Source organism: Tyto alba, unplaced genomic scaffold, assembly GCF_018691265.1.
Source record: "Tyto alba isolate M040663 unplaced genomic scaffold, T.alba_DEE_v4.0 Super-Scaffold_2, whole genome shotgun sequence".
NCBI classification, from domain to species: domain Eukaryota; kingdom Metazoa; phylum Chordata; class Aves; order Strigiformes; family Tytonidae; genus Tyto; species Tyto alba.
The window spans coordinates 77,315,697-77,330,513 of NW_024881282.1; the positions used below are offsets into that span (position 1 = coordinate 77,315,697).

Consider the following 14,817-nt stretch of genomic DNA (forward strand, 5'->3'; position numbering starts at 1 on the left):
GGATAGGAAAGACTGAGGTGAGAGTGCAGGACACACAACCTATCACACCGATTTGCCTCTAATACTGATTTTGCCTCACAGTCCTTATGCACCAAGTTATCTTCATCAATAAAATATATATATGAGTATAGAGTGAAATACAGATGTAAAATACAGGCAGGCTGTGTGCAATTGCAATGAAATCACTGAGAGTAGAGCTCTTCTAAGTTCCTCAAACATTTTTCAGAAACAGTACATTAAATCATTTGCTTAGCTTTTGTGTAGCCAGTGGACCACTTTTCCAAGGCTTTTAGAGATGGCTTTGCTGTTGCTTGCTCTTGATTCCTTCCCATCCGTTTACATTCATTCATTACTGATTCATTTCTACTCCTGAAGTTGCTGCTGCCTCCAGTACTCCTGTTTAGCTAGCGCATTCAGTTGGCTACACGAATCTTTGAGAACCTGAAAGGAACCAACCATGCTGGGCTTGAGCAGTCTCTACTGTTGTCCAGGGTGGGACGCTGGCCGTGTATACTGCTTTGGGATGGAGCGGCTGGTGGCTGGTGGGAGAGTGCTGCAATAGCTAAGTGTGTCTTGCTGGAGGTGGCAGTCTGGAGCTGGAAGCAAAGACTTCTGGTACGTCAATGAAAGGAGAAAGTCAATTCTTTTTCTACTACTGCCTGTAAAATCTATGCAGGTTAAAAGGTTTCAATATGATTTTTTGTTTGTTTTTTGCTTGGAAGAGGTCTGAAATACTGATCTGAAGTCTGTGGGTACAGATTATGATAGGCTGTGTGTAGCATGTGCACAAGTATTTTTTGGAACTTCTTTTTATGGTGAATACTGTGGAAATGTAGTTTTTAAATTACCGTATTTCAAAGACAAGACTTCAGTGGAAACTGCAATGCTGTCACATTCATAGGAGCTCTTCCTTTGAGAACAGTGTTTCTGCTTCCAGCTTACTGCGAGTAAATGTCTTTGGGTACATTGCTAGTCTGGGTGTACACAAAATATTTTTCTTTTGCCCTGTGATTGCACTGTATGTGTGAAGTGTGTTTCAGTTCTAATTTTGATGCCACAGATTAATTAAAACACCATGGTCAGTTCAGAAAAGAGGTCTGCTTCTGCGTGGGTTTCTCTACTGTCTTGAAAATTCTTCCATAGCAAGGTGAAAAATGCTGGTAGAGGAGTGTGTGTGCTGCCTTTGCTGCCTGAAGTGAAGGCTTCATTGAATTAAGGTGATGAAATCAACGCTTTTTCACCCCATAGTGTATTTTGAGATACAGACACGTGGAGCTGCACAAACATTTTGTGTCCTGCATAATTCCTCTTACAGATTCTCGTTCTCATGTGCAGACCTATAAATTTGAACAGGAATCTTCTGTTACACCTTCCCTCTCCACCAAGTTTCTATCCTCGCTCTCAGTCTAGGTAGGATTTCTGTTACGGTTTTTATTTTGGATGTTGGCTTATTTGGACAGTAGAGATTTAGAAGTATGGAAGGAATAATAGGTTGCTGCTTTTTGAAATACTTTTGTAAAGTACATAAAACAATCTGTAATTTTATATATATATATTTAATGTGATAACTCAGGTGCCCAGACTCGAGGCTGTTTGCAGACTTTGTGTTTTCAGACTGTTTGTTGTAGAAGAATTAACTGAAAATATTTTAGAGCTTTATATTTTTATTCATCACTTTATAAATCTCTGCTTATCTTACAAGGCCTTATTGAAGCTCTCATGATAAGTGTAGTTGTTGGCAAGGGTATAGGAGGAAGCATGTTAAGATCTTCCTGTGTGGCTCTGATGGGTAAAAGACAGTTATTTAATGAGGTAAATACGGTGGAAGTCAGCGTATATCCTTGTAGCAACTTTTATCACATTCCATGTTTGTGTGCCTGTAAATGTCACTTTCTGAAAATCTTGAATAGCTGTTTTCAAGGTGGTTGTGACTATTCAACCTCCAGGAGGGCTGAGACAACATAAAATAGGATTATTTGATGTATTTTAGGCTTGACTCTTCTGATGTTTAATAGTCAAGCTTTCAAGCCTATAAATAGAACAAGACAGCTCTCAGTTGTACTCCTGTTTGGTTTGTTTCCTGGGCTGTGTACCGAGACACCTTGAAGTTATGTTTGTTTTCAGCACATGATCTATTAGCTTTTCAACCTGTCAGCAGTAGATCTTACCCATTCCTCTTATTTGCAGAGTGACTATGTGCATTTTGTGTCTGTTCAGAATTCTGTGTGCACGTTTTAACTCTATTAGGAAGTCAGTTTTCTAATCCTTTTGAACTAATTTGTAATAAGTTTTTCATTACCTCATCAAAATAATATATAAAATTATATTTATTGAAAAATACAGAAAAATAAATTTATAAAACATAATTTTATGTTAAAAAGTCTAAAATTCTGTCACAACTTTCTGGCTGGTACAAATTTGAGATTTTTTGTTTGTTTGTCTGTTTTGCTTGTCACTGCAGTGGCAATGCTCTTAAGAACCCTTGTATTCTCTACTGGCATATTTTATTTATTTACTGGTTGGTGAATGGCATATTGGCTGTCCCTGTTCTAAGCCGTTCTTTACTTGTTTGTGGTTATGAACTTTAAACTCATTGGAAGATCCAGGGGGATACATCTGGTTTGAACTGGGATTTCTGTGTTGATTATTTAAAGACTCAGTCTGAAGAGCTGTAGCAGAGCTGTCATCATAAATTTCTAATACGTCAGTAGCTTTAGTCTGAATTGCAGTGAGAATGCTAGAAAATGCTTGAGTTGTGTTTAGCCCTGTGGGACTGGGCAGAAAGTGAAGATCATTAATTGGAGGTTACTTCTTACCCGTGTCTTTATTGGACAGTACTAGGCAGAATGTCTCATAGTACTGCAGTAGGAGATAGTTGGTACAGGGCCAAGCCAAAGACATAAATAGTATATTGTAGTTGATGACAGGCATAGCCAGGCTGATCTTGCACTGCAAAACAACTAGCATACCTGCAGCTGGTTGATATTGCTGTGACTTTCGTGTGCCATAGAATGAGGAGTAAGATGCTGTGTTCCAGTCCTTCAGCTGAAAGAAATCTAGGAAACTTGGTCCCTTTTCAGGTTCCTTTGCACTGATGTTCTTTCCTCTGTGCTCTTACTTCCCACAAAGTGCTCCTCAGCTCTGCTAAATTTTGGTGATTGAGGTCTATTAAAGTGAGGAGGTGAAAACTGACTTTAACTGCAGCCAGTAACTAAAACCGTTTGCCCTTCCTGCTACTACCTGTCAGCTAGAAAACTGTGGGAAAAGAACAATTTAGTGTTGGTATTAATGTAGGGTTGTGGGTTTGGTTTTGTGTTTCTTTTTTTTTTTTGTTTTTTTGTTTGTTTGTTTTGTTTTGTTTTAAATATTAAAGTTCCCCCCATAATCATCTTGGGGGCTGTGACTTCAAGGTTAAGAAACGCTGCTCTACTTGAAACAATGAAATAAAGGCTTTGTGACCTCTGCTTACATAAAATTTCAGATCTAATGATCTCATGAACAAAACACAATGTAAAATAAACTTCAGGTAATTTCTTAGTTTTCTTCTTAAAAACTCCCACTTGGAAGGAATCTGTAGTTACCAGAGTTCAGGCTGTCTCACATCAGTTTAATATGCAAGTATGTATCATCTAGTAATAACAAAGCATTGGGTTATTTGCATAACATTCAAACAGTTCTGAATCTCAGTCCTTAGTAAAAGGTCTGATGCTGTGAGTGACTGGCATATTGTGGCACCACAAGAAATAAATTTTACTGAGTTATCTTGAAAAATCATGTAAATATATGCAGTGGCAGAAGTATTTGTGGTCCATAAGGCCTGACTTGCCTAGAGATGGTTAAAAGTTGTTTAGAGATAGTTCTGTTTTTGCTGGGTATGTGTGTGCATGAACAGAATGAGCACAGGCTTCCATTCTTCTAATGTCTCTAAAAATACAGGGCAAGTTTTATAACTTCATCCTTGTGCAGATATTGCTAGCCAAATAACAGCAGAATGGTCTTTTACACTCCAGTAAAGTGTAAACTCAGTCTGCTTTTTCACATCAGATCAAGGGGAAAGTTCTTGTAAAGAAAGGTTTATAGGTGCTGGGGGGTTTTCTCTCCACCCCTTGACCGTGAACTCATTCTTGGAGTCACCTTAACAAAAAGGACTTTTTAAATAGAAGTGAAAGTTCTTACTTCTGTCTCGTGTTTCTGAATCATTCAGTGGAAAGAGTTTTTTGTTTTGTTATAGGTGTTTCAGTAGCTGTGCTTGTCTAAATGCATCTTGGAACACATAGAGGGAGAAGGTGCTATGCACTGCAAAATGGCTACTCATGGCTGAAATAAGATTGCAGCAGTTGTAGGTAGATGTATGTACGTACACATCTTTATTGTGATTTCTGCTGAAGACTCTCTCAAGCACCTGTCTTGAAAGTTTTGGGTTGTGACTGTGTGCCTCAGTAGTAACTGCTTTGAGAAGTGAAATATTTGCTTACATCAAACACTGCGCTGCTGCCGCCAAATCTTGCTTAAAACAAAGCTAGTTTGAGTATCAGTCTTACAGTGTTTGGATTTCTGCTTAGTCTTTTGGATTGCTTGCATATGTTTTCAACAAATTCTGTATGTCTGCTGTGAGGCAACTTGATTACTGCCCCAGGGAGACACTGAAGGCAGCTGGTCTTTTCTGGGATCTGTTAGGCAGGTGTCAAGGTAGCATTATTTGTTTTAGAAAAAGCAGCACATTTTGCTTTAAAGTATTTTGATAGATGCAGCAGAGGAGTGACTGAATGAATGTGTTTCTACTCCTCTCTACAGCAAGTGCAAAAGAAGAATAAGATGAAAGTACTTTATTGGGCATTGCTGATAGTAATTCCAGTGTTTCAGCAAACTAATTCCTTTTGCTGTTGAAGTCTTTGCAACTTCTGAGCAGCTTTAAACACCTACTTCAGAGTAGAACTTTGAAATTCAGAAGAGCAGAAGCCTTAGGCTAGAGATGTGCTGCCTCCTCACTCTGTGAAATTCTGTTTAAGCTTTGCTGAGAAATACTACTTCCAGAAATCAGTTTTCCATTGGTGTTTGTATTCCTCAGGAAAACTTTGGCTGTATGTTAAAACTGAACACAAATATTCTATAGTTGAGCATATGTTGATGTCACAACAGTATTGGGAACAAGCACTGTACAGCACCTCCCACACACTCATTGTAATAAAGGACAGAGAGAAGAAATTATGGTCTGACCCACATTACAGTTAGATATACTATGATGTTGCCTTTGAAAAGGTAAATTGTACAACTTCAATGTTAAATTTAAAAGTTCAAGCTTTTGGGTTAGGGAACTTTCTATTAAGGTTTGTTAGGAACTTGGTTGTATCTCATATATGTGTTAAGGTAGTGTTGTGTGTGGCAGGGGGATTGTTTTTTTACCCTTAAATTCAGCCTTGTTCAGTGCTCGGGGTGGACAGACGAAGGTGTGGTGGGCAGTGTAGCTATGCAGATCAAGTGGTTTGCTGCCACTGATGAGGGGTGGGTTGCTAATGCCCATTGCCTGCTCTCGGTGGTCTCCATGCTCTAGTTCCTGTCTGACAGTGCCGTGAACCAATTCTGTTCATTACTCTGGCAGCAAAGTGGAGTAGTTTTCTGCTGAGCCATTAAGTGAATTTACTGTACAATCAGATGAGCATCAGTCAGCATCAGGAATGGTGCAGGACTGTGTGCCAGGAACAGTGGCAGAGTGGGGATTTGGATTCTAGCCATCTATGGCATTGAGCTCTTAGATTGCTCAGCTGTATCATATATCCACATTATGAATTTAACATTTTTCCAGTCTTTCAGTATTCAGTTTAATATTAGAATATAATTTTCTTTATGAAATAAGGTGTCCAAACTATCTAAAAATAATTTTTCCTAAGTATGTAATTTGCTGATGATGTGCAAATGAAGTAGAGTTCTTGACAGAATTTGTCTTGTGTATGCAGTAGTATAAGCTTGTGTGAATTTAAAAAAGGGGCAAAACAACTAATCAGTTTTTTAAGTCATGTTATCTTCCAATTTCTGCTTGAAGTGCATTTAAAGAACTAAGTTTTACTCTTGTTGGTGTGTAATATTTTTTGAAGTCTCTAATTCTAGTAATGTTTTGAAAAAATCCCATTTGGAATTTCCTTTCTCTTTGGACTTCTGTGTTTTAAGGCTTTTTTCCTCTCCCGTGGCATCAGTAGCTCAGATCCTTGAAGAAGGGATTCATATTTCCTCCCAAGGATAGACATTCCACATGTTGATTTTTTTCTTTCACTCACTTCCCAGTTGCAAGTTCAGGGGTCTCTGCTACTAATCATTGTAGATCTGATGGTTTTTTTTGTTATACAGCCTTTTGTTCCTTCAGTAATTGTTGCTCTCTTGCTCTTTTTAATTCTTCAGAATTAAAAATGGCCTTAGTTCTATACTTTTGGTATATAGAGATCCAAAAAATTCTGTGGAGGAGAAGAGAGTTGTGTTCAGAGATGAGAGGCTGCTAGCAAATATTTACTTAGTTCCTAATTGTGCCTACCATTTTTGCAACTTCTCATGGTTTGGGAAAGAGTGTACTGATGAACTTTAATACTTAATATATCTGTAAATGGCATAACCCTTGTAGTCTGTAAACAAAAGTAAAACCAATCTGTATTATTAAAATATTTGTATTTCAAGTTGAACAGAAAATTTATTTTCAGGCTGGAAGGAGGACTGCTGTGGATACCAGAAAAAGAATTATTTTTATCCTGTGGTTCAGAGCTTTTTTCCCCCTTCTGAAGGTTTCATGGGAATGGTGTGAAAACAAACAGAGAATTATAAATGTTCTTCACTTAAAAAATGTCTTGGTTAATTCCTCTTAAGAAGGTTTTGAGAACTTACATACATAGGTGCATGCCAAGTTAACAAAAACATATTTTTACAACTGGTTTTGAGTGCAAACCTTTTTGGATATGTTTGTGAACCTTGCATAATTTGTCACTGATTTACATTCTGTTTATCTGATTTTAATTGTGTATGTTACACTGGGGCGTTTTTTGTTTCTGTAGTAAAAGCACCACTGCTTTTGAGACCATGGCTTTGCTCTTTTGAGTGCTGTTTACTGATGATTAGAACAGAATAGAATAGTTCAGTTGGAAGAGACCTAGAACCATCATCTAGTCCAACTGCCTAGTCACTTCAGAGCTGACCAAAAGTTAAAGCACGTTAAGGACTTTGTCCAAATGCCTCTTAAACACTGACAGGCTTGGGGCATTGACCACCTCTCTAGGAAGCCTCTTTTGTAGTTTAGTTGTTTTGTGACCTTAAAAGTGTTGGTTTTTTTTTTTTTTTTTTGCATAGCTGCATCTGTGAAATACATTAACTAATGGATTAAAAAAACAGCCACCACTTATTACAGGAGGAGTTGAATTAAATTGATTGTTAGTCGGTAAAACTTCTTGGAAGATATGATCAAAGGTAGGGAAGGGGACAGATGGAAAGGGGAAATCAGATAATTTTCCTTATTGTACTCTAGAAACTGAAGTAAAAAATTTTTGAGGTAGTTTTGCACAAATAGAGATTCATAACCATCTTTTATGTAAGTACTTTAAATTTCAACAGTAATGATGGAATGTAATGTAATAGCTGGACGTTGAGTAAGTGTGTATAGATGCTGATCTTCAGTCGTCTTAAGGTTTTCTTTGGTGATTATAGACATGCTAAAGTACAAGAGAGCAATTTGGCTCTTGCCATAACAAATATCTTCCTGCTTTAAACTTAGTTGTTGTCTTTGTTGCCAGTTATATTACTGCTAATTGTACCCCAGTGAATATAAATTTCCATCCCTTCTCTGCCATTCATGAAATCCCAGATCTGAGTGACTAGTCCCTACAAAAAAATCGAAGCTCCATTTGAGAACAAGTGAAGTGGGTTGACATGTAACCTCTGCTTCCTTCTGCCTCACCTTGCTGCAGCATTCGGTGCTATATTTCTGTATTTTCTATATTCAAACTAATATAATATCTGGAAGTGTTTGACTTCTTTATGATATCTATCAGCATAGCAATGGATTTTCATGTTTAGAATGAAACAATTTTTAAATTATAAGTTAAAGCATTTTTAAGAGTTTGAAATAGCTATAGACTCTTAGATGCTGTCCAGTTGTGTATTCCTGCAGTCAGGAGGAGGGAAAAAATTATCTATTCTTTAGTTTGTATTTTGAGGTTTGGATTGAGATTTCTAAGTGATAATATGGAACTTCGCACTGTTATAAACCATGTATTTGTTTTTATTTCCCCCTGAATGGAACTGGTGCCATGATGACATCATTACAATATCTCAGTGTGAGCAGTAGTTGATTTTTGACAGGTGAATGACATTTTGCTCCAGTACCCTGGCACCCTCAATGCACTATTTTCAGGACTTTGCTAAGGTTGAGGTGGTAGTTTGTACATGTGTTGCTGCTCATTCTGGTCTTTCCATGCTCACTAGATTTAAAGACTTTTCTGGCAGAAGGAAGGTGTTAATAAAGAAGTGGTGAATATTGTAGCTATTAGATGAAGCAGTTCTGTTGCAGAGACCCCTGCTGGTTCTACATTAAATTTAGCCTAATGAAAGGACATATTTTCATGAGGATACTGTGCTTTTTGGCAGTTGAACTTGGTTAGCTAAACGTGAAATTGTGCTCGTAGAGTATGCTATGTTAAATCTGATCTAGAGTGAAGGGAGTCTTTTGTAGCTCCTAACTGTATTAGGTTAAGAAATCCTACAGCCCACTTCATTCTTTGGGCTAATTAAGAAATGAGTGATCTCAGGGCACTTCCACCATAGATAGAAGCTAGAGATATAACTAACTCCCCTGTGTCCACTTCAGAAATCCTGGAGGTACGTAGCTGCTGTCACAAACCTCAAGAGATGCAGAGGCAAGTGTCTTAATTGCATATTCTTCTTTCAGTATCTGCACCTTCCATATCCAAGCCTCTTAGTATCAACAAGAATGTGTGATTCCATGCACCAACTGTAGTGGGTTTTTTTTGTGTAGTTTGTGGGTTTTTTTATTTATTTTTAAGGATTTGTGAATTACTTGGGTTGAGGATTGTAAAATGAAAATAATCTACTACTGCATAGTCGTAAACACTGGGTAATTGTGAATTTGAGATTGCTTAGAAATTGTGTTTTTCGTGTTACTTTCTAAGACTGAATTTAACAACTTCTGTGTTTCAACCTGCTGATCTTGATTCACTTGTTGTGAATATAATTTTGTGCTGTAACATGCCCAGTAATTCAGTTTATCAAATTGTGGAATGATTTCAACTGCTATACTTTAGGGCAGTGTAGTGCCAGAAGCTTTTTGGCTACTGTGTTTATTACTTGCAAAAAAACCCCAAAAGCACTTGAAGAAAAACCCCTTAAGACGAGGGAGAGTGCTTACCATGGAAATCCCTTGAACATGTTATCCCCAAATGAGTAGTTTTTGTCTTTAGGTTATTAGTTTGTTTTCAGTTTAGCTTGCATATTATATAAACTTGAAGCTAGTTTCTGTTTTGTGACATTTTGGTTTTTGGTGATTGGTTGGTTGGGGTTTTTTGTTGTTTGTTTTTGTTTGTGGGGTTTTTTTGTGTGTTGTTGTGTGTTTTTTTTCTTTTTTTTTTAAGTATGGTGTCGGTTTTTAGCTGTTTTCACGTGTATTTCAACAAAGTTTATTTAGTTCTGGAAGAATGACCATGTAAAGTCATCTGGCAAGGTATGTTCTGTCAGTGGCAGCTTGTGAATGGTTTACTGATGATGGTTGATACTCACTGACCGTTGGTAAATCCCCTATTTGGCAGTGTTTGTTGACGGCTGTCATATCATGTCTCTGAATGTTCTGGTATAGTAATTGCTGATGACCAGTTGAAGGGTATGATTAAGGATTGTGACTCACCATGAAAGCAGCCTTGGGAAACTTTTTTTTTTTGTGATTTCCTCCCCACCAGCTTATTTGTCAGTCATACTGTGAACATGGCAGGTGTTTTGTACTACTAATTTTCAGTAAGGTACAAATCGTGACCCTCGGTGAGGGTTTTGATAACTTTGAATCCTGATCTTTAAATACATACTTTGTACATGAAGATACTTAGGACATCTTTTTTTCTTTTCAACAGGTGGGAAGGAGAAACCAAAAACCAATGCGGAAGAGCTACAGATTAAAAAAGTTAAGAAGAAAAAGAAAAAGAAACATAAAGAGAATGAGAAGAGGAAGCGTCCAAAAATGTACAGCAAATCCATTCAGACCATCTGCTCAGGATTGGTTTCTGATATTGAGGATCAGGAATCCAAAGGCATCGTAGATGATCATCTTAAGGATTTCAGTGGGAAAAATATGGATCCCAAGAAGGACTGTGAGTCCAAGATACCAGAGAACAGTGAGTTTCCATTTGTCTCGTTAAAGGAGCCACGGGTTCAAAATAAACTCAAAAGGTTGGACACATTGGAGTTCAAACAACTGATTCATATTGAGCACCAGCCTAACGGAGGTGCATCAGTTATCCATGCCTACAGTAATGAACTCTCCCACTTATCTCCTGTGGAGATGGAGAGATTTGCAGAAGAGTTTGTGGGTCTGGTTTTTAGTGAAAATGAAAACTGTGCAGCTTACTATGTAATGGGTATTGTTCATGGGGCAGCTACTTATTTACCTGACTTTTTAGACTACTTTTCGTTTAATTTTCCCAATTCACCAGTGAAAATGGAGATTTTGGGAAAGAAAGATATAGAGACAACGACTATGTCAAATTTTCATGCTCAGGTAAGAGGTTATACATTTTACTTTCTAAAGTCATATAATGGTTTCAAACAACTGTGAATAGATTTTTTTAGAATAGTTACTCTTAGCTGTGCTGTGTGGATGATGCGAAAGACTAGAAACAAGGGAATTACTTAAGTATTTAGTTAGTTCTGTAATATTTAAGATAAGGAGCCTATTAACAGAGACAAAGTTGGATTTTATGGGGGACGGGGAGTGTTTGCATGCATGTGTGTGTAGGTTTCTTTTGAATTTGTATCTGTAGCTGAAGCATAACTGAGTTTTGGAGGGTTAAAATGATTTAGTTGCAACTATCTGAGCATCTGAACTGTAAACATCTGTATGAACTTCTCAGGAAACTGAAATGCTTAATATGTTAGAACAATGTTATACATTAACTGTGCCCTACACAGGTTTTATTAGCTGCATATTTAGTCTGAGGCTTCTAAATCCATCCTTAAAGGAGAACTTGATGGTGTTTAATGTAGCTACTAATTTGATCCTCTTCCCTTCACACTTCCCCCCAGTTAGTTTCATTCTCTTGAAAGCTGGTAAGTTACACGTCAAAATGGCAGGCAGCTTTTGAATATCTCTTTTTTTTTTTTTTTTATTTTTTTATTTTCTGGAGAGAAATGGCTGTATACTCTCTTAACAACAGCTACTGATTAAATATCACCTCTGCTATTTATTAACTTGCTGTAGAAGATACATTGCTGTTGCATATAAAATATTTATATTTCAGTCTTCTAAGTTCAGGGGAAAAAAAAATTCTGACTTTTTTAGATTGCCTCCTTGGTGATAAGGGTATTATATAAAGCCGATACAGATATTCTGAAACAATTTATGAAGAAGCTCAATCCTGTTTTTCATTATATCAACTTCAGCTTACCATTGCCTGTTTAACTCCCTGCCTGTGATTTTAGATGTTATATGGAGCACCTTTACACTATTTTAGACTTCACTTTTTAGACGATTATGAAGAGTTCAGGTGTAAATTATACTGTCATTTTTTTTTTATGAAAAACATGCTTTTTTTTTCCTTTGGCTGCATAAACATTTGCATGGAACACTATTGCATTTATTTACAGATTTCAGGTGTGTGTTATCCACAAGGATATGCAGAACTGCAGTGTTGCTGCAAGAGAACATTTGCAGTGCTGGTTAAGAGAACATCTACTGCCATGGAATATGAATATTCTGTTCAGTATGTAAACTGAAGCATTAATTTACTATTAAAAATCACAGACCATATTATGGGCAGCTACCCACAGCTGCTCTGTTTTAGGTAATTTTATAAAAAAAAAAAAAAGCTGGATCCGTACTTGTAAGTATGTTCTTTAAGGCCAACCTGTTGTCTTGGACAGCAGTAATGCAAACATAGCTATGTGCTACTATCTGCCCTAAAGAAATAGTTAAAAGCCCAAATTTTATTTTTGCAAATTATAATGGAATTATTTTACTGAAAGGATGGATTAACTTGGTATTACAATGGCATCATTGATACCTAGTTAAATCAGTCCTGTGATCATCAGGCTTGAGATTGTAATTTCTCATTTTCCTGTAAGTAAAGGAGGAGCAGAGAGAGAATGTAGTAGATGAAAGAAGCCAAACTGTATAATTATAGCATTCAACTGGTCTACTTCATAGTCTTATCTTCTAACATATATTTCATCTGGCTGGAGATTTAGTCCTGGTAACCTCTTTTCCTTTGTTTTCTCTCAGTTTTTCAGTTTAGTTTTTGTAGCATTTTATTGCTTGGCAGAGTTCGGTTGCTTGACAGAATATGCTTGGCTCCTTTTATTTTTGCTAACATAAATGGTGTAGTGTGTATAAATGGTGTATTACAGCCTTACACCAGCCTTATTTATACCATCTTCCGTGCAGTATCACTATTTTCTGGACTATTTAGGTCAGTATCTTGGTTGCCTAGCTATTGGTTCTATTTTTCTGTATTATTTCATTATTTTTTGTCTTATTCTGGCTGCTTATTTTGTCTTACTTAGCTGATTTGCTACAGTTGAAAGGTTTTATTAGCTTAGTAGTCTCCTTTCTGACTGGGACCAGTATCAAAGATGTCTAGGAAGGAGTATGAGAGTGTAGTAGTCATAGTGATACTGTGTCTGAGTGCTCATCCTCCAGGGATATGACAGGACTTTTTTGAATCTGAGAGTTGTGAATTTTGTGGTTTTAACTTCCAGCTCTGTTTTTGTGTCTGTATGTAAATTCCTGATTCATTAGTATCAGTTACCTCTCTTTTTCAGTTTTCCGCCTCTACCTCCCTTCATAAAAGGCACTAAATGATAGTATAACTTGTTATGTTTTGTGCAGATTGGTAATACTCTCCTGTCTTGTTGAGTTCTTTGTGAATCTTTAAAGGGGATTCTAATGTGTGGTTGCAGTATATTTCACTGAAATTTTAAGAAAATTGCAAAAGCTCTGTGTTGCCATGGTCCCAGCGTGAGCAATGTGTCTAGCAGTTGTATTGTCTCAGTTGAGAGGTGAGTTGTTTTATGATGCCTAAGCAGGAACTTAGTTTTATCAAGTCTGCTTTGAGTATCTATCTCAATCTTCTTTAGCCTTAAGAAACTTGGGTTTTGCTTTGCTAATTTTCAGTAAAACACTGAAATGAGGCTCATTTTAGTACATGAGGTTTTTTGGTTGTTTTTTGAGAACCCACTGTAGCACATGTAATCAGTCTGACAAACGTAAGTATTTAAAAAAATCTAAAGTATAAAAAAATAATAAAAGGGAGGATGAGCTAAGCCTGAAATGGAAAGTATTATAGAGTATTTTATCAGAGTTTTTATTTCTCAAGTTGATTCTTTCAGTACTACTCTGTAATCTTCTACCTCCTGTTTCATGGCAGATGAGGTTTTTTTGTTTTTAAGTAATGCATATTTTCAAGTCACTGAGTTCTGTGGTAAGAGACAGATCCCACAGTAAATTCTGTCGGTGAGATCAAAACTGTTGGGGTCCTCCTAATTCTACTTGGAAGGTCTGCATCTCAAGTAATTTATTTAATTTTCACAATTGTAGAGTTCAAAATTAACTCCTCTCAGCTTCCCAGTATACCTGTGTCAGACAGAAGTAATGCAGTTTCACTTGTTAAGAGCTTAGAAGTTGGCAGAAGCTTGTGAGGGTAGTTATATCAGTCACAGGAGAAAGGAGTTTGTGTTGGAACTGGTTCTCTCTCATCAGAATTAGCTTTTAAATTTTAGGTGGGAGAGGAACTGGGGAGTTGTCATCACCTAGCTTGGACCTATGTTTAAGTACTCATTAATTCTTAGAATTTTTTATGTTAATGGAACATCTCTGTTTCTGTGAACTGTCTGTAAGGCTTAGTCAGACTGTTTCTATAATTGGGCAGAATTTAATTAGTCTGGGTATCCTTGTGGCCAGTAAGTCACTCTTTCATGTAATGGAAAATTGTCTGCTGTGGGTACATCCCCGGCTCCATCATTTGTGTAGATGGCAACAGCTGTATCAGTTACCTGATAGCTACGAATGTTACTTGTCAGACTCTTTATGAGTATTTCAGGTAATGTAAACAAGCAGCTTTTGCGACCTACTTGCAGTTTACATCACTTCAGTTAAATCATTTAGTGCTGGGTAGATGCCTCTAATATTTTGAACCTATTACTATGTCCTCATGCTGGGCAAATGTAAATTTTTATTGCCTTGCTGAAACCCCAAAGCACACACTTCATCTTTAACTGTAACATTGCTTAGTGGATTGATTTTACTGTGCTTCAGTCTTATCCTCGAGGCAGCTTCCTAGTACAGGTGAAGTAGAATGCTGAGCAATACCCAACAATTCCTGTGCATCAAGACAAGACTGACTGTTTTAAAGCCATATCTGACAAATGCTTGTCTGATGTGTTTGCTGGAGATCTCTAAGTGATTTCACACTTCCTGAAGAAATGTGTTGAAAAATCTTTCTTTTCTTGTTTGTTCTCTTATCTTAGTCCTCCTGCCAGTCCTTTTATTCTGATCTTTAGTGGACAATGCAAACAGTTTATGCTTTTCTTTCAGTGTTCTCTGTATTTGAAAATTACGTAACAGCGCCT

The 14,817-nt window shown here is 37.0% G+C and overlaps 1 protein-coding gene across 2 annotated transcripts in view; it reads left to right on the forward strand.

Annotated features, from left to right (window-relative positions):
- RSBN1L (round spermatid basic protein 1 like) overlaps positions 1 to 14,817 on the forward strand; it is a 65,831-nt gene that overhangs the window by 21,565 nt on the left and 29,449 nt on the right. The window contains exons 3-4 of one of the 2 annotated variants that reach the window (XM_042792017.1): positions 10,110 to 10,370; positions 10,689 to 10,753. In XM_042792017.1, coding sequence (XP_042647951.1) covers positions 10,110 to 10,370; positions 10,689 to 10,753 — 326 coding nt within the window. Of the gene's footprint in view, positions 1 to 10,109; positions 10,754 to 14,817 lie in introns of both variants that reach the window. The other variant, XM_042792016.1, reaches the window with a different exon arrangement.